Below are 27,060 nucleotides of genomic sequence, written 5' to 3'. Positions count from 1 at the left end.
CTCATCGGCTTTGGGCATATCCTGATGCAGCACTGTGTAGCAGTCCTGCGTGATGCTGCTAGTGTGTGGGTTTTCATGAAAAACAATGGGCGCAGGTCTTTTGATGCACAGTGTGTGTTGCCCTTAAGCACAACGTTTCTACTTCAACAGATTAATATTTGATGCCACACATTTGGATTACTGTCAGATGTCCATCTTGTGAGACCACTCTGTTTCCCCTGCCTTCCCCAAGGAATGGACAGTCAGTTCTTGTTCTATACAATGCACAGCAGGGTTTATTTGTTGTGTGTTCTCCTTGGTGGAGTCATCGGTTTGTGGCTTCTTTGTGTTTGGTGAAATTCAGAAAACAGGCCACATGATAAGGCACTCAAGACGCCTTTTTTGTAACTACAGAAAAGAGAGAGAGAGAAATTCAGTAGCTCATTATTAATGTCAGTCATTGTAATATATATGGGAAACATTATTTTTAAATGCCTTTGTATTGCATTCACACCAAGAGGCACATGTTGAGTAGGTAGTATTTTTATTTTACAATCAATTCCCAAGATGTAAACTAAGAGATACAGAAACCTAGGACTTGAATTAAGACTTCAACAATGCTTCGTGCATCTCAAAAGGCACTTTTTCCATTTGAGAGGACCCCTTCAGGATCCTATTTCAGGTGCTTGCATGCATCTGAAGCCTCTAGTGGTATTTATTCATGACAACTTGTTTCTTTACGCCGGGCACATCACACGGGTTTGCTTTCCCAGCATCCGAAGAGACAGCTGTCACCACAGTGACGGTATCACCACAGCCACAGAGCTGCAGTAGGGGAGTGGGTAGGATTTGTTCTTGCGAACACACGGAAGCAACTTTTCACATTAAGAGAGATTTTCTCTTGTTGCAGGATTATTCTTTTCATATGCTTTCAGTCTTTTGCCACTTGTATTTGTTTTATTGATGGGACACAAACACACCATAACACAAACAGTTCGGAAGTGGGACAACGGGATAAAAATAATCAATCTCTCTCTGAAACACTGTTATGCAGCACAGTCTGCAGCTGTTCCTCTCATTTTGTGTGGCTGTGATGAGGAAGTCTTTTCATTGCATTTGAGAACACATTGTCTGATATTACAGGGTTACTCTGCAGGCTTCAGATCTGGTGCTGCATAAAAAGTGGCCACACAATAAATCTGGCTTCATAAAGCCTAATGAGTGATTCACAGCCTCAGAGTAGCCCCCGAAAGCATGCAATTCTTAGCTGATTCACCTTATTTGACCATTCTCAAGGACACCCGCCTCATTTACACTCTACATATTTTGTAAGGTCAGTGGAAGAAAGACATTTTCTTTGCAGCCTAGCAACGGTTGTCTTTGTCAAACTATAATTTTTTTTTTCCAGCAGCCTTGAGTCCAAAGGTTTCACCGCTGTTATTTTGTGAAGCAATATTTAACAGACTGACCCTTTAAGAATATAGATTGTTTACAAAGTACTCCCAGAGGAGCAAAGCATGCATTAAATACAGTTTGAACACGGGAAGACGACTAAAATATGAACGTTTAGTAATATATAACACATCAACAGGCAGTATATATGTAGTGTACTGTTTAAATGATTAGGATAACAAAAAGTGCTCTGTATAATAGGTGGATAAATAAATAAATTAAAATGTTTACCAAAACAAGCTCCATATTTTCCAGTTTGTAAATCTCAAACTTTAAGTACTTATTAGGTTAGTTTATCTGACACTGAAGAAGAAACCAGATTTGTATCTCCCATGGTCTTAACACATTCTTCGGCACAGCTCTTTTCAATGTGAGAGAGTAGTTATGCTCACATTTGTATTTAAAACAGCTAAAATTCAGAAAAATCATATAATGTTGATGGAATCACTTGTAGGAGAAGTCTCATTAGGCGGCTTTGCTCTTTCCCTGAGCAAGTACCCAGTGGATCTTTACAGACCACAGTGAGTGAGTGTGAGGCTGAAATCCATAATTTACCCACAGTACTCTGGTAATAGTCTGCTTGTTTTTCTTTCCCACAGGCAAGCCCAAAGTTGAGCTGACCTACGACAAGATGTATACAGTAAGCAGCCGGCTGACGTTCACAGTGAATAAGGAGGATGACGGCGTACCTGTGGTTTGCATCGTAGACCACCCTGCAGTCAAGGACTTCCAAGCACAGAAGTACTTGGAGGTTCAGTGTAAGTACATCTGCTCAGAAATAAATTACAATCGGCATGGATATTTAAACAGCATTGTCCACATCCATTTTTTTTTTTTTTATTTCATCAGCTTAACTTAGTAAATTGGACTGCCATGGAGCTGAGTACTTCATCCCTACTAATTAAATGGCATAAATTTGCTACTAAAACTTTGGTCTATGACATGTATTGCATTGTCATTGAAGGGAGATCATCTCTATGCACAGGTTATGATTAATAAAAGGGTGAAATTAGACTGCAATAGAGTAGACTGTTCCATCCACTGATTAAATTACATAAATTTTCATCCACTGAAACTTTGGTACATGGCATTTCCATTGCAGATGTGGCCATGGATATATTAAAACGCTGTAAGGCAGTTTGAGTATACAAATTTAGGGAAGCATGCTCTGTTTGATTGATTGTCTATCTGAGCATTATTAGTCTCACTAGTAAATTGTCTCCATCTTATTGTAGGCAAGATGCTTTGGATTATGACTCAGCCTACGATCCGGGTCCCAAAAAAATGAAACCAAACATTAACAAAAGAGAAAAGAAACAAGATGTTCAAGCTCATGTCAAGTCACACAGCTGTGACTATCTTATTTAATTGCACTTGCATTAGTAAAGCATAATCTGCAATGATATTTCAATCATGATGAGCAAATGCCAAAGGTACCACAGGTAAAACACTGATGATCACAGACATCACTATATCATTGGAGGAAAAACTGAAGCAACTTCTGAGCCCAGCCATGTGACACATAATTAAAATGCTATTCCTTTGCTAACAACTCAGAGTTTTAGATATGGATGCAAAGTGATTAAAATTATGTATTGTGTGCCGCTGTAACCTCTGTCTTTGGCCTCTGGCATGTGCTAGCCTTCTATTAAAAATAAAAAAAAAAGTCTTCTGTAGCTATCTGACCTTTCTCTGGGAGAACGGGAACAGGAGATCAGCTCATCTGCAGAGGCAGCATGGCATTTTGTTGGCCTCTGATAACAGGGAGCTCACATGGACCACCCGGCTCAACGCTTCACATTGCCGCATGTAGGGGCTGCTGCTGTCATGCTCTGTGCATACTGTAATGAGCAACCAACAGGCATAGCTCATCCTGCAGTTCGCCTTCTCTTTGATCTCTCAGCTTTACGGTTTAATATTACATTTGGAGCCTGTTGACTGAGGAGTATTACTGGTTGTGTGGAACATAACTCAAAACATGATAGATTCCAAAAGTCTTTTTTTGACTTCTATCTTTGCTTCATTTTAAGAGACATAAATGTCAAATATAATATTAATGACCCATTCTTATTACAAAAAAAACCCGCATATGCTCTGTTCTAAATAAAACAGCTCCTTTAAGACAAGATCAGCTTTTTTTAGTGAGAGTTCACATTTTAGTGGCTGTTGGTGGTGAGCTGAACTGTAAGGGTTACAGATCTCACATCTCAGGTTGCCACAGCATGTTCGAGCCCTAATTCTTGGACAATCACAGCTTGAGAACATTTAGGGCAGGCACACAAAGTTGTGCCATATCTTCAATCCTGCAAACATACACATTTGTGTGGCAAATAACAAGCATCTAACTTTCATGTGTTTCTTTTGCACTTGCTAAGATGTAGCCCATGCTTTAGAATGTATTAAAATAAATTGACAGTAATTATTTGGTGTATATATAGTACCAATCGGAACGTCATGTCCACCCCTACTGAACATGGTCTCTGTTTTCCCTATAATTACTGCCAAATTTCGTGGCCCTCATCATGAACCTTCCTTAAGAATCCAGTTACTTGTATCTTCCTTTCTACCTTTTCTATTTCTGCACTGACAGACAACTTTGTTTACTAATTACTGAGGTGGATGCAGTGATTTACCCCAAATCACTTGCTCTGTGGCCAGTTGGTTGAGTGCAGTGGATTGGGTGAAAAATAGCTAAAAATATACTCATTGTCAGGGCACAGAATAATTAAATACGGTAAGATAATATTTATTTGTATAAGAAAAGGGAGCTGTTTTTCTTGTTGCCTGGTTATTTTCCCCTTAAGGTCAGCCGGCTGTAGAGAGATGGATAGTGCCGTCTCAAGTTCTTACGAGGTGAGGCACACAATAGAGCAAATAATTCAGTTAGCATAATGATAACGGCCCTCTTGCATACGGGCACAATTTCATTTTCCGTGATGGCAGATCTGGCAGTGCTGTGTATGTTTTTCCTTCAAGCAGAGACAAGAAAGATCAGCCGTAACTACTTGAGGCTATCAAAACAACCTACAGATGCCGGGCGTCTTTCATGTTTATGGCTCTAAGATGACAAGGTCATATGACGGTGTGAGCAAAGAAAAAGTCGAGGATGCCTTGTAGCGCCTGGAGTGGAAACAAAACCAAAGGGTTACTGTCTAAGCCCATGCACGCCCACTGAGCAGAAGACTTGGCTTTTTGCCGATCTGTTGTCCATCACCAAGACTGAGAGCCAGCCACTGACAGGGTGTGATTTAGACAGATGGATGGCCAGACATGTGTTGTTTGTTGCAGAGAAGGTTGGACAACAGAGTGAAACTTCACTGCCGGCTTTGAAATCATAGCTAAGGCCTCATCCCTCAGTCTGCAGGCTCATTAGAAATACAGGCACCAAATTGTGCTTCTTGGCTATAAAACTGGCATAAAAGTAAAAACTATTTACTTTGCAACAGAAACTTTATCTATTTACTAGGTTTACTTTAAATTAGGGGATTTGTAGGTCATCAGAAAGGCAAGTCAGGGTAAAATGCACTTGCAAATTACCCTGATGAGATAAAAACGACTGTTTGTGCTTTACTTTTTTCATCAGCAGCATACAGCAACTCAGAACTGAACAGACGCAGTGTACCTGATCTCAAACTGGTTATTTAAGGTACGCTCTTTTCCAAGAGAGGTCACCTCAGATACAAGCTGAGTGACTTGTTCGCACGTTGAGTGTCCATCCTCTTGATGGCTGTTTCTTGAGGGTCTTTGGATGTTCCACCTTGCTTGCCTGACCCAGACATTTGGACCTGGACCATGTTTGGGAATTGACATCAACAAGACAGTGAATGTCGAACTTGCCAAATAAAAGATTATTTTTGGCAATGTTTTGAAAAATGGATCCACACATTGCAAAAGCGCATTTAGTTTGTGGCAATTATGTTGGGAAGTAGAGAATGAATAAGGATTCTGAGGCAAAAAAAAAAGGTGGTTATGTCTTTTATTTCTATTAACAGACTTTTGGAACTCCCTTTGTATCATACTGGGACAGCTCATTTTGTGAAATTATCAAGCAACGTGTGCCCGTTATTTTAGACGTGCAATTTTAGGAATCAGAGCAGGACTTTTATTTTTATTTTTTTCTGTTTCAGTCATTCAACAGGCTGCTTCGTACACGGTAACACTGAATTCAATCACTAACCCAGATGATAGATAGAACAAACTATTAGATTTTTGTCCAGAATAAAGGATTGTCTCCCACACCAAGATGAAAAAAGGCTTTGATAACACCATCAGTAGAATGGGAACAATAGAAACTCCATGGTTGCAAAGAAAAGCACTGCATCAACTCTCAAAGTCCTAAACTGATTTGTCAAAACAAGATTCTTGCATTTTCTATCCGTCTGCCTGAGCTCTTCACCGGTGCCTTCTATTTTGTGTGTTTTGTGTAGCAATTTTATCTCTCAGAGTATCTTGTGGTTTGGCAAACTCAACTGTAATGTTCTATAGCTTTGGCTTGTGTTTTCTTCTAGACTGATTTAAAATGCTCAAAGTAGTCGCAATACTGCTAAGGAGGAGCTTGATGAAATGGAAGAGCGTGTTTAAGTAAAGGGAGTATCGGTGGGCAAATGTAAAGGCCGAACACCTTGTATTTATTTTATTATCTCCTTAATTTCAAGTTAAAACCAATCATAGTGTTCTGCGAGTGAAGTCAGAAGATGATTAATAATGTGAGGAGTCAGGTTAACTTAACACAACAATGCTCTGCCTGTATTTAATGTCACTCCTAAATGCAGAGCATGAGATGGGCGACAGAAAAACTCCCCATTCAATTCATGTTGAATGAAGATAGATCATTTATTGTTAGAAATATTATGCCACCATTTAATTTTCTGTTTGTATTTCTTTTCCTTCCAGACAAACCAGAGGTGAAGATCGTGGTGGAATTTCCTCAGGGTCTAACCAGAGAAGGAGAGAACCTGGAACTGACGTGTCAGGCTAAAGGCAAACCCCAGTACGGCACACACACACCATTTTAGCCAATTAAAGATAGCCATAGGGATGGAAAGCATATATACCATACCTTGACTTCATACCTGTGGGTGTATATATGTTTCATTGTAGTGATGTGGAAATATCACTGTTTTCCTTTTGAAAAGTGGTGACCATTGAACTTTTGTAGCCGAAGGTAATGTTGAGTTACATCATACAAGAAAATCTAAATGCATTGGGTCATTAGCATTAGAAATGCACTATATTGGCCTCTTACCACTCACTATTCTGCCAGCACTCAGTAAAATGTATACACGTTGTGAGTCCTATACAAACCTATGCAAATATGGACACAACATACCGTATAGATCCCCATCATTTAAGTCATTAAAGCCTGACCTGTTGTAAAAATAATCTTGATGAAGTGCATGACAGAGCTTTCAAATACCTCAATCTGTTACTTATTGGTAGTCGATTAATGTAATAAATATCTAAATCTTAATGTTGAAATTCACTGAGCAATGGTAGCATTTAATAGTTAAAAATAGTCAATTTATTTTAATCTAGGCAGACTGTCAATGTGTTAATAAAAACATGAATAATGTCTGAATTTCAGCATAGCAGAAAGGATAAGAATGTAATGGTATCTGAAATTAATGGAATGAAATGAATGAAAGTGGTAGATTCAATCAATACAGATTTGCACATCGATATGAATAATATAATAATGGAAGGAAAATCAGTATAGGAATAGGACAAGGAAAATATTCAAATATGTCAAATATTAAAAATATATGGTATTCACCATAACATTACAGTAATTCTAGCAATAACTGCACCGTCAGACATCCTATTCTAATTCCTCTCTCCTATTTTTACTGATGGCATGATTACGTTATAGAACAGACACAACCGATTCTTGATCTTGATATTTATAGTACTGGAAAAGATTTTTATAGGGCTTTCAGAATGGTTCCAGTCGCGTTCTCTCCATGTGAGTAATCTGCAGTTGTGCCAGCAAGTAATTATGACCAACAGTAATATGTTACTATTATAGACAGTGTGAGGTAACCTCTAGTGGCCATGGTAATTACTGTATACTTAAAGCTAGGTGACATACAGGATTAAACAAGTGAGGTGAAGTGAGAACAAGGTCTCTTATTAGGAGGAAGCTGGGATGGATGGAGGGGTCAGAAAACCCAAGACTTCCTCACAGGAGGCTGAAGTTTGACAACAGTTTGAAACATTTTTTATCTATGAACGTTCCACAGTAAACCAGCCACCATTAGGGTGCTATTTCAAGGGATACATGCTGGTTCAGCTGATGAAGGCCACTGCACAGAATGAAAACTGGCAAGTTTTAAATATTATATTTCTAGCATGGGTTTTGGAAAATTGGATGAAAAGTGGACATACTACATGCAGTTCACTGCAGCAAGGTATGGACAGACGCATACATTGATAAAAAAAAAAAAAAAAACATTTCACAAATTCATGGCACAATGCAGGACGCGACTCAGCAGCAGCTAGCGACATAACTCCGCCGAGATTAATATCTTGGGACTTCAAAGCAGTCATTTATAATCGAAAATGTCTTTAGGTAAAAAAAAATGTAAAAAACAAAACATTTCCCACAGTTTTCTCTGAGGTTCATCAGAGCTCTCTCCTCGATCCTCTTTAGTTTGCAATTGGTATCACCTTTCCTTCTTTAGCCAATATATTAGAAACCATGAGATTAGTCTTCAATGCCTGCAAAAGTAAACACAAGGTTTGGGGTTAGGGCTTCATGTCCAAGAGACCCGATACGATTCAGTTTCTGTTGAATTATTAATGGCTCTAAGGATGTGAAACATCATTATTCTGGACGGAGCCAAATAAACTGCCAGATTAAGGTCAGAGGTTTCTAGCTGTACTCACCACTGGCTCTAGAACCTGTACAACATGTACAGTACATGTTATAGAGAGGAGAACTGTCACTGCAATTGTTGTAACTAATGTTACCGAAAAACCTGAGGCCACACATTTCTAAATGACCAACTCTGGATTCATAATCAGTTAAGTGACTGACTATTTTCTTTTTCAGGGCTTTCAAGGGGATATATGAAACTGGCCTATAATTATGAAATACATGAGAATTACTGTGTGATATTTTGAGCAGGTGTTTAATTACCACTGCTGTAAAGGCGGAGGGCAGAGCAAAGAGGGGCATTAATAATGGTGAGTGGAGTCGGTGCTAATATCTAGCAGGTAGAGTACAATTTTAGCATGAATAGACATGGATGTTTTTAGTTATAAGTGCTAATTTTCTGAAGGTATCCAGGGAAACTGGATACTGAGACGGAGTGAGTTTGTTGATGGACTCGAGGCACAGATGAAGTCAAATTTGTCTAAAAACTCTTTGTTCTACACGTTGTCGCGACCATATTGAAAAATGAACTTACAATGACCTTTATCTATGTTCAGTTGTTTGAAATGTCATCGTCTAACATTCAAAAGCTCTTGCTTATTGCTCAGTAGACTATTATTCCACATGTATCATACGCAAAACCCAGGTGTTGCTTTATTTAGATGACAGGTCTTTGTGATATGAGATGTAATGGAGTGCAAATGAAGCAATTAGGGTGAGCAGGGGTGAGTGAAGTGAGAGCTTCAGCCAGGAGACCTGCCAAACTATCCAAACATCAACACCTATTGCAGTTAGTATCAATCACATTAATGTGTTGACGATGCAGTTCAAATTTGAATATAACAAAATAATTATCATTTGAAACTGAATATTGTGAGTATTACATCAGAAGCAGTAATGCGACCATCTCAGGTGTCCTGTGCAAGGACATTCAAATATGGCAATACACCACAACCTTCAAGAATAAGGCCTTGTCGGTATTAAATGGTCAGCCAGTGTATTTGGGCTTACAGCCTTTATATGAGGTATGTTAAAAGTACTTAACAAAGAACATACATAAAAACACAAACTGATCCAAAAAAGTTAAACCAAAAAGGTTTCTAATAACCCTAATGTCTCTTGACTTTTGTCCTTTTCAGTTTCCACCTTGTCTTACCTTGAAGTTGTGGCAGACATTCCTGCTTAAAAGCTTTATTTAAACATGCTGAAGTGCAAGGAAATATTACCCAATGAAAATGTCGACTGTGTCTCTGTAATCTGTGGATTACTGAATAATTTTTTTAATGTATTTTCGTTGTTAATTTATTTGTCTGCATACAGTGATAGGCAAGGATGCATTCACCTCGGCAGTAAAGTGTGAGTCAATCACAGGTCTTGATCAAAACATATTTGACTTATCCTAAATTCAAACCTAATGCATTCAAACTGTCCTCAATTTGCAAGAAATACTTTCCTTGTGAAAAACTAAAACACTGTGTGATTCTCTGAAGGGTAGACGTGTATGACACATGCAGACACGCAGTACCAAACACAGTGTAGTTGTGAATGCCTCTCCCCACCAGCCCCCCTCCCTCGTTTTCATACTTGGCTTGGAGACAAGCTCACTACCCGTATTCATTTTATAAAGATGAAAACACAATCAATACAGTGAGCCGGGAATTGGAAGTCATTTTCATTAGAGCTGCTGAGAGTTCTGCAGTCATTACCAGTAGATAGCAAAGGGGGCCCCGGCTGCAGGCTGCCATTTGTATTCAAGACACCTGCCCTTCCTCTCTCCTTGCAGTCTTGCATCTTACCTTTTCGTCTATCTCTGTCTATCTTCCTTCTCCAGACTCTCTTTTCCATTCTCACAACATCCCATCCACCTATAGAAACCATTTTTTCTAGGCCATGTCTCTTAGACCATCTTAGGAAAAGACTTATATTTATACATTGTGCATATATTATGCGCAGCGCTCTCTCTTCCCAGACATCCACCGCAGCCATTAAAGCCACTTTTCGGCTTCATCTGTTTTTTTTTCTCTCCTATTTGCTTGCTCCCTCCCCACAAAAGGTTTTTATATGTAGCAAAACAAGTTAAAACACCACAGCAAAATGCTCCAAAAGAGACCATCAGCACACGCTCAGGGGAAATAACCGTAGCTGGCAGTGGCCATAGGAAGTTGCAGTAGCAAAATAGAGGTGTTTTGTCTTTTTCGTTTCTTTTCACTCTCAGTGACTCTGGGTGCTCTGAGCTCATTGTCATAAAAATGGAATCTGTCACCCTGCTATAAACCTCAATCAAGGTAAAAAAAAAAAAAAAGAAAGCAAAGTCAGATGCCTTGTAGGCACCCACCTACACAGGAACACTCGAAAGTATACAATTGTGGAAAGCCTACAATTTGAAGACAAAGCTGCAATACAGTTATTGTTGCTTTTAACAAAAGAATGACTGTCATGTTATTATGTCTTGTTGTTTACAGCATTCATAGCTATCCTTGATAATAATTTTCTCTAGTAAACAGCTCATAGAAAGGGTATAAAAAGATATAAATTTAATTAGATTAAAACCAGATTATAATCTTTAGGAAACTGGTAATCCTTTAACAAATGTGGGAAAAGTTCTCCAGTGTTTTTTTAAGGTAGAGAGAGGGCTCTGTGGTGTTTCAAAGAAACTTAGACCTCCCCAAATTGGACTTGCATATGGAAGAGCATTGCATAAACATAAAAAGAAATTCACATTTTGATAAACAAAAGGCAGACGTACAAGATAATAGGAATTTGGTATTTTCTGACATTAAAAATAAGTTTCTGAATGGTGGCTGATCGTGAAATCTCAAACCTCAAAGTATGACAATCCTGGCTCAAGGCTGGCAGCACCCAGGAGGCACAAAGAAGCTGCCATTTGCAAAAATAAAATATACTGATATTAAAGTAAACAAGCAAACAAACAAACAAAAAAGCACATTGTGACATAACAACTGCTGCTCTGATCCTGGATTTGCTGTGAGCGATGTAGTTACTCCTGACTGGGTTTTAAAGGCCAATCGAGTGGCAACCCCAGAAAAGTTTCATAGGGGTGGATAATGCTCTGGGAGAATATATTTTCTTAAATGGCAATCAACATATATTAACGGAAAGTGAATTGCAAGGAGGTGGTTAGGGTGGATGGATGGCACACAGCTGTCACACCCCAGACTCAAAGGCTGATAAAAACAGTGTGTGTGCAGTGACTGTTAAATGTTTTATTTCCTAACCTTAACCAAGTGCTGTGAGTACCTCAATACAATCATACAAAAGCTTGATAAAGCTGCAGTCAGACTGCAAACTGGTTGGTGTACTGCAAGAGGGATTGTTTACTTTAACTGTCTGCATACCCTCAATAAAAATAGAATAAGATAAGATAATAAGAAGAATAATCCTTTCCTCTCATCAAGAAATTTAATTAATTAAATAAAATTCTTATCATTAATAAAAGCATGATGCATCTATCACCTCCTCTTCTTATCCCCGAGGTCTTACTGATGCTTGGATGTTCTCATTTCAGGCCACAGCGGGTGAACTGGGTGAAGGTGGATGACGATGTGCCATCCCACGCTGTCATCACTGGCGGGGATCTTTACATCGAAAACTTAAACAAGTCCTACAACGGAACCTACCGGTGTGTGGCTTCAAATGCAGTGGGGGAATCTTACGATGACTACATCCTCTACGTCTATGGTATGCTGGTCTAAAACTCTATACTAAAAACTGTATAATACTTATTTTTTACTCTTTCCTTCTTCCTCACTCTGCACATCGTTAAGGTCCATTAAACTGGCAACTTATAAGGTGTAAGTTGAAACTAATGCAGTCTGATACAACACTCCTGCAATAAATCACGTCTTCATGTAGGTGATGATGTACAGTTTTTCAAGTTGTTCTAAAGTCTTTGTCACTTGGCATAGCTCTATTCATACAAATGGGATGGACAAAATAAGAGAAACCTGATATAATTTAAACTGTGTGTTTAGAGTCTGTAGATACACAATTCTAAACACAAGAATAATAAAGGGTACAATTACTAAGAACTATTAGGTCTGTTGCTCCAATTATAAAGTTCAAACATAAATTAAAACATTGTTAATAGCACTGTCCTGAGCCTGCATTAAGATTGACATTAGTATATACTATATAAGACTGAACACCAAATTGTTATTATTACTAACTGGAAAATATTACATCCCTCCACAACACACCCACACTAAGCTGCTTCTTTTGGTTCTTTTAATGCAGTGTTATATTCGTTGCCATAGAGGACATCAACAGCATGTCCTCAATATTGCTTCTCGCTCACAGTATTGTTTAGTTGCTTTAATGACCTGAAGAGGAGTTTAGATTCAGCATTTACATACATATTTTACATTGTGGATTCTCATATATTTTTGTGCAAATATATTTTAGGCAAAAATATAAGAATACATTTTCTTTTTGTCTGGCAGAAGAATATCCAATCAGAGTGAGTTGAGCCTTGGAACTAAATTCAAACAATAAAATAGGCCATGAGATCATAATTTAAATTAAATCTAACTGAAAGGTTTAACAAAGTTTAGAAGACTAAAACATTTTAGGTTTATAAGTAGTATTTTTAAAATGCTGGCCACAGCTCTGAGCCCAATCTAAAATCCCTGTCCGAAAGCCCCTCAAGCATAACCAGAATTAAAACTAGTTAAGCTTAATACCTTTGCTGTATCCAGAAGGTGAAAGTAGTTGTCGATGAGAGACCGAAATGAGAAAGTGCATACAATATGTGGTCAGAATAGAAAATCTGACAGTATCTGCTCCACTGCGTCACCAGATTTCATTTCTAATGTATATATCCGTAGGCTACATTATAGTTTTATTACATGCTGATGTTAGTCAAGTCAGTTGTGTGTACAGTATATGGGCTCTGTAACAAATCACAAGAGCTTGACAATCAGTGCAGCATACAACAGCCTCTATCCTGCTACTCTTGATTCATGTATGAAAAATCTTCCCCAAAAAATGTTCTTCTCACCACTGGGGTAGTACCTATCAGTATTGTTTATATTGCTTTTTTTGCATTGAGTAAAACAAAAACATAGGTGGGGATCAATTCATGAGCGTGATGTGTATGTTCTGAAGCAGTGGGACATCCTTCCACAAACCTGGGGTAATCTCCCTTCTTCCTACATTTGCTTGATTTTTTTTTTCTTATGACTCTCATATTGATCAGAATCCTCCTTTTTCAATATGCAATTATTCCATCCTCATGTGAACTATCTCACTATGATTTTATACTGTTGATACCAATAACATTTTCTCCCTGAATAGGGCATTACTCCCTAATGCGCTCATTTTCCCTGCCCAAAATTACTTTACTATCAATTTTGGTAGACCCTGGGCCCACAGAAAATTATTTGGTTGTTATTGTCAGAGGGAATTAGCAGAGTGGAAAAGACTGCTTTTTATGTGGGGGGGGAAAGATGCTCAATGTCTAGCAAACACCAGCTGAATGGATGTTATTTACAGCAGAGCAAGTCAGTGTGCTAAAGATGAGTGCAATAAAACAACAGAGGTACTGTGGGAGAAAAAGGCGTTTACTGCCACCTGCTATATTACAGCTGTTAGTTTTTACTAACAGTGCGGTGTCAGTGTCTTTGTGTCTGTTACTGTAAAAATCAGTTTACCGCACAGATTTTTGTGCTTAAAATTTTGTGCTTAAGACGTTTCCCAGTACTGACTTTTTTTCCATGGAAAAGTCTGCAATTCATGGCTTGAAGTTAATATCAGAATAAGGATTAGTTTGATTATATAAGGTGGAGGATAAAAGACTTAAACTATGTTTGATTTAACCAGTCTATTACTTAGTCTGCCAAAGGCACAATATCATTTTGTTTGAATCGAGCAAAGTTCCCAGGGAGATTTTGATTGATAGGTATTGGCTGTATAAAGTGTGATTTCTTTCTGATCCGTTGTTAATTTTAAACCATTGTGCTCTGTGTATAGCCAGCTGTCCAAATTTTTCCACCGAGACATTTTGTAGGCTCATTGAGCCTTTAAAGCTCCTGCTGACAATTGCAATTGTACTTCAATATTTTGTTCATGCTGGGCTTGGAGAGAAGTTCCTCCTGACACCACTGGTTCATAGTGTCTCACTCTCTACAGCTGTTACACAAAATAACTACATGCAATTACAAAGTATTTTAGAAAAAAAACATATAATTTTACATTTATATTTTGAATTGAATTCCTGCACCCTACACCACATGAGATGATGCATTACTGCACTAACGCTAATGCAGAACACAAAAGCTTGTGCGTGTGCACTTTTTAAAAAGGTTGCACTTTGTTCTGAATTCAAGTTTTTTTTTTATTCAGTGCATAGGCCGAATAAATGTTCTCTTTATCTGTAATCTGCACTCATGTTGTGCAGCACACTGTACAAGGGTATTAGTTGCTTTATGAGACCTGTTTTGAAACATGCAGTACTTTCCATTACCACCAAGATTAAAGATGTTTTGGAATTTCAAGTCAAGTGTTAAGGTTTTAACTAAGTTAACATATATTAAGTTTATTCATGTTAAAACTTGTAAAAAAGTTTCATTTTTATGGCAAATTTTGGACATTACCACGAAAAGACAAAAGCTATTTGCAGATGTGTTTGTAATCAGATTAATTACAGCACACACAAAATTATAAAATAATAAAAGCATCCATTTTGCTTTAAGCCATCACATTGCTTACAATAACCTGATTCAGAACCTTGCATGATGCACAAATTTCATGTTAATTGTAGACGGCTTTTTGTGCACATCTCCCCCTAGGCCTAAACAACAAATCCCCATGGTGAGGGCTGCAAGTTGACTCTCATGCACATACACATCCCCACATTGCAGAAGGCCTCCATCCTTTTAGACCTAGTTTTTTTATGACTTTGATGTGTCTGCGGGCTCCACACTACTAATGTCTACTGCAATTCAACAGCAAATAATGCCAAGCCGTCGCTTTGCTAATGGGAAGATAGGATGTTGTGCCTGAGCTGTCAGAAGCTCATTCTCACATTATACTCCAGATCCTCCTCCAACACACACACACACACACACACTCACACAGACCACCTCGTGCTCATCTACATCCACCTTCATCAATGCACTATAAAACTAAACAGAAGTTGTAAGCGGGGCTTAAACGTAATCAGAAACACACTATTAGAAATGAAACAGACAAGGGGTATCAGCATGGACACTCTAAGACAGTGGTAAATAAAAACACCTGGCTTTAGTTACACCTAAACCAACTAATAAAATAAAAATAAAATAGTGGTTTAACAAGTGACTAAAGTGTGACTTAAAACAAACTCCAGTAAAATGTTACTTTGCAAATACTGTATTTCCTGTGATTTAAGCATTGCATAGTCTTTATACTGTAGATCATTTAGTAACCAAGTTAACACACATCCCCATTTCACTGCATTTTATTTTGTTTTTAAACAACAGTGACTGAAACACTGCAACCATGCTGCACCTCTCATACAAGTATGATATGATCAATATGAACAGTTGAAGGCAATTACAGTATTTGTCATGTTTTTCCCATTTGCCCTGGCCAAATGAAGCAAACTGTGTGAATGTATGATACAGTGCAATACTATTTATTTGTAGGTTCACACTAAAATTCATCTTGTACCTCATGGGCAAATCCATCTAAAAGACAAACATACTGACATACATAGACTACTATAAATTCATAACACCTACAGTAATTATCATTCAAATGTTCAGATGTCGTGGTAAGTGAGATCAGGATTAGGGTTTGCTGTGGGCACCACACAGATTTTGGTTAAGCAACTAAATAGACTGAGGTACATCAGAGGTTTTCAGAGACAGTTTGTCAGTGATAAAGGGTAAAAGTTCTTCCAACAGTCAAACTGAAAAAAACAAAATGTACCAGGTTTCAGATTGTGTTGTTTACCTAAATCCCAGAAGCATGAAAAAACAGAAGTGTTAACTTTTAAGTTTAAAATATTGACTCTAAACAGCCACAATATCAACACAAGTTCTCAAACTGTACATTAAAGCTCAGTAACCTAATGATGAAGTCCTTATGGCACTTCCGCCCCCAACAATCCCCCTGCTTCACAGCCAGAACAGATGAAGTCATGGCCAGCATCTTCTCTAATACATCTGAATCTCGAGTATTGTGACTCCAAGTGATCGAGAGCACCGTGAGCCTGGCTGACACTAACAATGTTACCAGCAAAAAGAATGCAGTCCGTATCGTGCAGGTCTCATTGCTGTTCTTACTTCACAGGCTAAGAAAACACAACCAACAGGGTTTTCCTCTAGCAGAGGAAAGAGACTCGCCGCCGAGGGGTTTCAAGTTGTTTACAGGCCGCTGCTTACCCAATAACTCAGTTCTGTTGCTGCCTGTTCCTTCACCAGAACTGGCTTTTATTGCACACAAGCAGCATGCTTAGTGACCCTGTTGCTCTCAGTCGTCTTGCTACTTACTTTACACTTCTCCATTAAAACACATGGGGGTTTCCTTTCCTCACAAGACACTGTTGGCTATCAAGTGGCAGCTAGCATGTCTTCCAGAGGTGCAAAGTGTCCTGAAACACCCCATAAGTGTTTTAGTTTGCTAAAATTACACTTGCATAACAGTGAGGTTAAGGGTCTTTAGTTAAATGTCAAGAAGGGTAAATGTAATCCATCACCTCCAAAACAAATATAAAATATACTAATATATACTAAATATACTAGACTAGACTATATTGCACTACACTATACAATGGCAAAACAAAGGAACTTTTTGGGATTTCATGGTTTTCTGCATTACTTTGTCATCAAATGTGATCTTCATCTAAGTCAAGTGTATTAAAAAATATAATGTGGTCATCAGTTGAGGTCTGAGCTCTTCCAGCTTTACGGAAATCAACAATTCTTGATCGTAGATCCTCTGAAATCTTCTTTTGGTGGCTCACATAAGCATATTCTTCCTGTGCGGTGCAAACTCAAATGGTTTGAGTAGTTTTTGTCAGTCAAAGTAGCTCCAGTCTACACCCTCAAAATAAGTATCTTCCATGTATAATAATGCTTTAGTCTACTTAGGTTTTTGGAGGTTATTATTCCAAGGATTCACATACTTTTTCCACTAGCACAATGAGCTTTTTATGGTTGTTCTCAATTATGACATAAAATATCTGAATTTTTTTGTGATATTATTTTAGACCGATTATATTTCTTAATATTCTTGACTCTTACTGAGATAAAAATCACATCACATTTTATGACAAATTAATGGAAAAGACCATGAAATTATTATTATTCATATTATTATTATTATACCACTGTACTTTACACTGTACTATATACTACTATATGCTACAGAGGTACTATATTCCACTTCATATTGTTTGGTGTAATTATTAACACTGTTCAAATGTAGAATATTACTGTTATCTGGTGATTACATGGAGCTCTGTAACGCTCCAGGTTCAGCAGGAATGATTCCTGTCAGCCTGTGTCTCAGCGCTTCCTGCAGTCCTGCTCCGTTCGTTCAGACCAGAAACACTGATTCATAAGCCTCATCAGTAAACAAGGGCCAGTGACTCAGCAGGAGGAAAAACACATTCTGCCTGTCACATTTGAAAGTCAATGAGCTCCAGTATTCTTTGATACATTGCACTGGCTAGCCTTAAAAAAAAAAAAAAGAAAAACGCAGGATAGTAGTGTACATTTACACAGTCTCATCAGTCTTTCTTTTAATCTTTTTTTTTCAATGTTTGGTTTTTAATGAGTTGTTGACACTGATGATCCCAAACATCTGCTGGACCCTCACAGTTTATGATGGGATAAAACCAATTAGACGACACCACCCCCGAGCTGGAGTTTGTTGGCTCACGAGCATGTGTGAAACTCATCAGCTCATCTGCCAGTTGACTTCCCGGTGGATCATTACTCCCCGCCTTTGTGTGTGCGCATTGGTTTGTACAGCCTTTTGTATTGTCAAGGTTGTCTTTAAAAGAACAGGATTGTTGATAGATAAAAAAAAAAAAAATACCATACATCAACAGAGTGTGAATACTGATCCAGATCACCTGAAGGCCATAATTAGCATTTTTAAATTTGCTTCAGGCAGAGTTCTGAGGGGCAACACAGTCTTTTTTTTTACCTTGGGTTTGAATTACTTGATTCACCTCTATTTAAGCGCATTAACAGACTTCTGCAGTAGCTATGAACATCTTCTGCCCTCAGGGAAGACTACTTTTATATGATAAACAACCTCTTCACCCTCAGGGAAGCTATTACAAACAGCAGGATAACTTTTATTTTGGTTTCAATGTAACACAGGGATGTACACATCTATATATGTATGCTTCAATTATATTTTTTTCTAAAATCAACACTGCCAATGTCACTATTTAACTGACAGTTAATCTTAATACAATTCTGATAGTGTCCATAAAGTAGGCCTGGATCCACTGTTCTAGTAATTTCGAGACCTGCAGTGTCATAACTCTAATACAGCCTCTCTACGTCACATCCAGAACATTATGAACGTTGAGTCACAAAAGTGAAAGATTGAATCTGAGGCTGAATATGAAGCCGTCCTCTCTTTATCTTTACATTGCTGTGTAAATGTGAGTCAGCATCTCACTAGAGTGCATCATCATACAGGTCTCTATGCAGTGAATCACCACTTAAGCACGAAAGTGAAATTTTGACGTGATAATCTACGCCACCAAAAAAAAAAAAAGGGTAGTTTGAGGTTTGGATGTAACTGAAGTGCTACTAAATCACCCTCAACATCACCTGTTTTATGACGTATGACGTACAGAAACTGCTGTGATGTGCTCTCAGTAAAAGTGCAAATAGCCCTCACGTCTGGTGGACCTGGAGGCTGTGATGATCGGCTCTTCCTCCATTTGATTTGAACTTCATTCACGTAGTGGAGTGGAGATTCAGGATGATCACAGCTTGCTTTCGCCTGACTGTCGCTCGCCCCAGCGTCAGAGGATATTTGCATAGTCAAGCCTTGTGGATGGATGTTTTTTTGAATCTGTCGAGCTCAGAGGGGGCTGCAGAGATGCAAATTATCTTTCACAATGCATAGCAGCCATCGCTGGCCCAGCTTTTAAATTTGTATGTGCGAATGACCTGTAACATCTTTTTACATTATGCGTAGACTAGTCTTCCTTCTTATCAACAGTCACAAAATTACTTACTTTTACACCTTTTAATAACCCCAAAAGGTCCATTTTCAGGAAATCAGAGCAGCAAGGGAGGTCACTGAAACAGGCAGCACTGCAAGCAGCTTTATATCATTGCAGCTCTGCCACTTAAACTAGAAGGATGTCACTTCTGATATCTCTCCCTGGTCATTGTCAGGGTGGGGAGTCTAACCCGGCCAATGAAGTAAAAAGCTGTGGGAGAAAAACATGTCACTGGTCAAACTCTGTGTACTTAATAACCCTGCTTGGTGCTGTTCATTTATTTTTTTTTTTATATATGTATACTTCTCTCCTTCTGTTTTTTGCACTGCCATTGATTGTGTCACTATGTATGAATTTTACTACAACATTTCTTTGACAGTAACCTCACCAATTTTGTATTCTTCTCCTTGGAGATATTTAAAATGCACAGGCATGTTTGCTTGTCAAGATAGCTGGCGGCATAACAATGACATGAAGTACAACACCGGCACGTGTTACTCATTAGACATTTAATCACGGAGAACCACGTGCTCACTAGCACTGTCAGTATTTCATGTCATGGTGTGTAGCCTGTGAATAGACATTGAAGAGAAGAGTCGCCTGCACGATCTTTGATCAGCTTAGTCGGTGTAAAACAAGATGATGTGTTGCAGTGTCAACACTGTGTGTACAGTATTTAACATACTGTCATCCAGCTAATCCATCAAAAAGTCTGCAGCAGACCTTTAACTTGCATACATGGTGACACACAATGAGCTGTTGGTCATATATCAAACAGCGATGCCATCGCTTCACAGTGACTTTACTTTATCTTCATGGCTTTTATACTCATTTGTTTTACCCCCTGTGTTTGTCATGTATTTGTCCTCTCACCCAGATGCTCCCACCACAACCCCTATACCCACTACAGCCACCACCACCACCACCACTATCACCACCATCATCTCCTACCCCGAAGCCAATCAAGGTACAGTATCACCCTCACACAACCGGTTTATCTGTGTGTATGTGTGTGGACGTCCTTACCCACAGCTTTGAATCTCTCCATTTATCTTCATCTTCATGATATGGTGGCAGCCATATTTGCTTGTGTTTTTTCTTTACCTACGGGTTAAGGTCATTCAGTTTCTGTCACTTATCAATATATATTTTTTTATATTTTACATTAGGAACTTTGATAGTTGATTCAGAATCATATCCGTAACAAAAAAAAATCAAAAACACCAATGTGAATACAAATTTAGTTTAGTTCCACACGTGTACCACCATGTAATGTGAAGACATTGACATTGATGTTCTTATCTCATTTGCAGAAAGCAAGCATATTTCCTAAAATGTTAAGTAGTTCCTTTCAACAAAAAGCAACAAACAATCCTCATTCTGAAACTGTGACTACAGCTTTTGGTCTGTTTTGTCTGATGACATGAATGTGCACACCAAAATCTACATTTGACTTACAGCATTGGTTAAGCACCCAAATGAAATGCACAAAAGCTATTTGCATTACGTGGAATTTTGGTAAGTTTTATATAATATTATCAATTCTAGCCTGGGATCACAGCACTCGACTGCACGAAATCACATGCCCACGCAGCCTTTTCGACTTGTGCGTGATCTTCTTAATGTGTGTGTGCATGTGTGTGTGAGTGTGTATGATGTGGTTGTTGGAATTGAGAGCACAAATAGTAGGCTGAGGCTTAGCTGGTGTTGCTTGGTTCTCATTGCAACCTCCTGGCCATCAATACTGTTCATTTACTGCTTTCTTTTTTTTTCCAAAAATCCTTTCACAGCAGGGTTTCAAAACAGGCTAGGTGCACAAAAAGCTCAAAAAGATTTAGTTTTCCCTCTGAAACTGTATCTTCACAACACAAAAAACTGCATTCAATTGTAAACAGCAGGGTGACAGTGAAGTGTGATGTCAGCTGAGCTGACATGATGAGAATAGCTGAAGCCAAGAAACTGCTATGAAGACTATAAATGATGAAACATGGATAATGGATGCTCGGTTAAAATTGTATAAGTTTCATGATTGTTCTATAACTTTTACTCAATGCAGACTCAAGAATTGCCTTTTATATGAAACACATCTCTCATTCATAAAAAAAAGTCAATTATAGATGATGGGAGGGGGCGGCACTAAGGGTGAACAATAGCTGAACATGAGCTCTTGAAAATTAGACCCCTTTGAAAAAAGCAAATGTTATCTCGCTCTTTCAGCAGCAGAACTCAGGGCTATTGTGATTATAAATCTCCAAAGGTTGCAGATAGAAAACATCACTTTATGCATTTATGCCAAATGCAATCAAAGCCTCTCTGACAGACCGCTCAATTGGAACAAATCTCACGAGGCTGGCAGAAATCACAGGCACTGAGCCTGATTATGCCACCTGATTGGATTAAAGAGAATACCTATCTATGGAGGCTGATTGATAGCTCCTTTGCCTTAGATCAAGGCGTGCGGAGTCTGCACAGGCCTGTTCTGATTATGGCTATGCTGACTGTGTCATGCTGAGATCTCTGCTGATTTGCAAAATGATCACACTTATTTCTAATGAGCTGAGAATAATAGTTACTTTAAAGGTAAATAATATTAAAGACATTCAGTACATTTGGCTATTTATTCAAAATTAGTGAATAAATAGACTTAAGGCAAGACTAAAAAATGATGAATAAAGAATAAATTGTATTACCTCCAGACTTCCAGCTGTTCCTTCCAGAAAAGGTATTTCAACAGTAAAATAAAGAACCTATATGTTCATTTTCTTGCACTTTAATTCAACACCTATTTTGCTGCTACAGCATACTGTAGTTGGTCAGGTATAACTAACGCTTTGACGTGGCTAACTTTACTGAGTCAGTTCACTTTTAAGTTTCTGTACTTGTGACACAGCTACATTAGTAAACAAGAAATACACATAAAGTGGGTTTATTTTAAAAGTAACAAGGTGTAAAGGTGTAACAAGATGTTAACCCCACATCAACCCACCATCTGATGTCTGTCCTCAGAGAATCTTGCAGGGCAATTCGGTGTACAATTATACCACTTGTAGCCATCCTTGTTCTTTGTTGAACCATCTAAATTTGACAAAACAGATCCAAATAATCATATCTGTTATCATTTACCAGTTTCTGACTTAACAAACACGGGCAAAAACGTGTACATTCATAGTCCAGGTGAGGTTATCTGGACGTTGAGTCATGGCAACTGGAGTTTTTTCTTGTTAGATCGATGTTTCACTGTTCATCCAAGCAAGAAAGAAAGTTCATAGTAGGCCTCAAATTTAACCTTCAGAGTGATTTGTGTGCAGCCTGAATAGGCTTAAGTGGACAGTGGAGGTTTGTGTGTGTGTAGATGTAATACACCCTTCTATCCCATCTCCCATTAAAGTTGGTTGTCAACCACCTTCCTGGATGGCCACACCTTCTAGAGTACATTGTTACTGAGATGTAGAACACAGATGCATGTCCCCCACAATATGCTCTGCCATTTGATTTTATTAACCAACAGATCAGAAACCCATGGCCAGATGATCAGAGTGGGACTAAGTTGTTTTAATCAATTTCCCATTAGAGGGCCAGATAGAGCACTTTAAAAAATCTATTACAGCCCCAACACATGTCTCTTAAGTGCTTTGCAGATTTTTGAAAAGGACATGGGGAAATGACTAAATTGCAATTTTCACTGTTAAAGAAATGTATAACTGGTGACCAGCTGCTGCAATTGGGACCTATTTTTAATTTCCATTCACATACTTGTCATTTTAGAAAATTTTCAGCAACACATTTCAGGATCTTCTGTTTTGCTTTTATTATTATAGTGTGTCTTTCGTTCTTGTTCCTTTTTTTCATTTTTGTCAGTGTGGAAGAAAGACTTTCCTTGAAAGGCAGCATTTTATGTTGCACTCTCTCCTCAGGGGCAGCAGTCTATTATCTTTTTAGTGGTAGTCAGGGTCAGCAAGGTCTATCGTGAAATACAAGTTGACCCCCAAAGTACAAATGGACTGCTGCCTTGGTAGGAATACATTCATCCTCCCACATATTCTACCTCTCTCATTACATTACCGCTCTCTCCCCCATCAGCACAATATGACTAATGAGTCTCTAATTCAACACATCACCGAATGAACAATGACACTAAATCCCTGAATGAAGAAAATAGATAATAAATGTGTACCTTGTTCAAATAAAACAATCAGGCGGCTGGCTAGCATTACTTTTAATTGATGAAAGACCATAAACGGTGCTGACAACCAATTCATTTAACCCACACTACAGACAGGACAACAAAACAGGCAAGGGAAGGGAAGAGAAACAAATATCCATTAGATTTGTCAGGGTCTTAAATTACATAAACACCATCTGGTGAAGTGACTTAAAGAATTTAGATGTGCCTCCACTTCACTCCTGACTAACACATACACACAGTGTGCCAGATAATATGTGATATTGTTCCCACTTTGCTCAGTTTGGTTCCTTGTCCATTATAAAATTGGAGCCAGCCAGCTATAACTAATTTAATTAAGGTCAATAGCAACACAATAACTGCTGTCGTGTGACATACAGTCCTAGGAGAGCATCGATGATATTATAGCTCTCAGCATCATGGAAAACATTAGTCTGGAGCCCAACACATCTTCCTAATGTTGAAGTATATTTTCTTTCGGAGGTATTAGTGAGCTCCACAATAGCCAAAAGGACATGAAACTGATAAAGCACGACCAGGAGGTAATCACCCAGCTACACAACATTTGGAAAGTACTACCAATAAAGACAGATTTGTAATCACTGAACTCAGTATTAAACACATATATATACTTTTATTTGCACTACTTTACAACTTCTAGACTGTACAGAGTAAAAGGGCTCTGCTACAGTCATAGATACAGATATTTAAAGAAAAAAATACATTACAGACCAAAGGAAAGGGTGCTTTCATCTCATGGTCCAACAATAATAGCAGGGTCTCGGGGTTTAGTTTGTTTACTCAAAGTGCAGACACAAACACAGAAGATACAGTATTCAAATATGTTTTACGCCCCACAGCTACTGCATGCTAGCAGATCTGAGGCAGTGAGGTTAAAAATAGGTATAACGTTAACGCTGTTCACCATCTTAGTTTTAACATTCTAATTCGATTACTTCCATTGGCTGGATAAAATGTCAGGGGATCACGAGTGGAATTAAATGCCATCCCTCCCAAAGGTTATCTAGACATGCCACTTAGTGTCAACCTCCTGGTGGTACTAGGGGAATTCTTAAGGATTCATTCTCTTGGGACCATGAAAACCTCTATGTAATCGATCCAGCTATTAGATGAGATATTTCACTTTGATCTACAGTGATGAAATGAATAAACTAACAAGATAGCCAATACCAATACATTCTTAACAAACCAGGGGCTTCATTTCATTTCATTTTTAGGCTATTGTGTTGTTTTGATTATTAAATTTGTCTCAGTTTCATATTAAAAAGGTGGCAACAAAACAAGTAATCAGCTACGTATAGCATACATAATAAACATCAGTATATGTTACTGTCGTTTCCAATGGAGGTTCTTTCTGGATTTATTGTATTTCAACATTCAGCAGTTCTCACTGGAGAAAATCTATTGTTCAAATGAAAAAGACACCCGTTTCTCTATCAACAGAGCTCTGTGGGGGGTGGCAAATTTCTGGGAAATATAGGAAATCACAAACTAAAGCCAGAGTAGAGAAAGCAGGTCAAAAAAAAAAAAAAGTGGATCCAACAAAAAAAGTAATCTAGCAGCCAGCAGGGACACCCAGCAGTCAGTTGGCATTTTCTGTACCACGGGGTTCCATCTAATGCATTTCTGCCAATATAATTATGATTGGCATGCAGTTATCTCTGCATGTTGAGCTGGATGTCAAGTCACAGTTAGTCAACAAAGGGCTCATAGGAAGCATAGTAACTAGTCATGGAGCTGATGTGTCCACACTATGAGTGTGAATGTCAGCAAGGACACTGCTGATGTCCCTGTTGACCTGAGAAGCTTCAGATGTGGACAGTTGGAAAGACAATCACTCAGGGTTAGCAGTCCATGATGCCTTTTTGTTGACTGGTTGCAGGGACAGAGGCTTTATTTAGCATTATATTTTGAGTAGCACTGGAAATTGACTGTCTTCAAGCAGTGGCAGAGACCCCATCATTAGACGAAGATAGTAAATACGCTATTTGGACAGGTCAGTGGCACAATACCAGTGGCACTAATATATTATCATTAACTACAGTTTTGTTTGAGAATAAGCTTTGAACTCATTGTCAAATAAAATAAATTGAAATAGTTTTTATTTCTAATTACACAATTTCTGCTGCAAACCCATTTTATATTTCTTAATTATTATGCAAGGCAAGTAATCCTACTGGTGTGTAAAACATATTAATTTGTGAATAGGTGAATTACTTGAAAGTGCCATTGCCAAGGATTTGTTTCTGGCAGGATCCTTTAATCAGGATCTAGCAAGGTGTTTGGTTAGGAGGGCTATTTTATACATTTCTTCGATGATCCAGAGCAGAAGTTGCTTAGGTTTTCTACGGTTGTTCAAAATGAGTTAATCCTGTGATGCCATAAAGTCTGGGTTAAAGTTGAATTTAACCGGCTTATTCACAAATCTCACTTTGAGCTACACACAAACTAAAGTTAAAACACACCACAATAACAACAATAACAACAAAAAAAACAATTTTGTAGATCATACCGAGGCACAGGCATTCTACTGAGGGGCACTTTAACCAAATATGCTAAGTAATTATTAGTCTAATGACAGGCCTGCAGCATTATTTAGCACTGGCATGTCTCAGCTGCTCCAAGACCTTGTAGAGAAATGAATCCTCAGAGGCTTTAGCGATTCTAAGATGGACTCAGTTCAGGTTCACCTTGTGACATCATTCCTTGTACCCTGAGCCTCTGGCCTCCTCTGTTTCCTCACAAGCAATGCGCTCCACTGAGACACGTTAAGGAAATCCAAAGCACAATAATGTCCTTTAGGTCTCTTGAAATGTAATGGAAATGCTATTTCTATACCTGTCCTACTTAAACAAGATCTGTTTCTGTATGTTTTTCCTGCTGATGAGTGATCATTTTATTTAGTTTTAGTGATTTTACCATGTTAAAATGTTGCATGTTTCCTCCAGTACAGTATTTAATTTAATGACATCCTGCTTCTGCTTTAGTTTGTAACTATACAGTGGAGGGCAGTAGTCTGTAGCAATAGGCCAAAATGGGTCAGTGCATTATTTTTAAATATTTATAAATAATTCCTTAAATTATATAAGATAAACCGTTACTATCTTCACTTTTCTACTGACAAGCTGAGCAGTTGATTAAAACAAGTGAAGCAGTTAACAGATGCTGTGCAGCAGGACAGATGTGACATCTATAGAAACACATTTCCCACCTGCACTCACTTATATTTAAGATATTAGGCAGGTGTTACTAGAGTCATAAATGAATGTGTAACTATGTTGATGGATATTTCATCATTGCCATTACTTGAGCCATTGCCATACGGAAGATTCCCTTTGTAAATAGCTGCTAAAC

The 27,060-nt window shown here is 38.3% G+C and overlaps 1 protein-coding gene across 1 annotated transcript in view; it reads left to right on the top strand.

The window, feature by feature from the left end:
• The window catches only part of cadm1a (cell adhesion molecule 1a), a 278,400-nt gene that overhangs the window by 225,828 nt on the left and 25,512 nt on the right, over positions 1 to 27,060 (top strand). The window contains exons 6-9 of the mRNA XM_026369806.1: positions 2,031 to 2,189; positions 6,325 to 6,421; positions 11,832 to 12,004; positions 20,380 to 20,469. Coding sequence (XP_026225591.1) covers positions 2,031 to 2,189; positions 6,325 to 6,421; positions 11,832 to 12,004; positions 20,380 to 20,469 — 519 coding nt within the window. The remainder of the gene's footprint in view (positions 1 to 2,030; positions 2,190 to 6,324; positions 6,422 to 11,831; positions 12,005 to 20,379; positions 20,470 to 27,060) is intronic.

The sequence above is a fragment of the Anabas testudineus genome, chromosome 14 (assembly GCF_900324465.2).
Source record: "Anabas testudineus chromosome 14, fAnaTes1.2, whole genome shotgun sequence".
Classification (NCBI taxonomy): Eukaryota; Metazoa; Chordata; class Actinopteri; order Anabantiformes; family Anabantidae; genus Anabas; species Anabas testudineus.
Note: the sequence above shows the minus strand (reverse complement) of the source record. Positions and strands in the feature narration are given on the sequence as shown.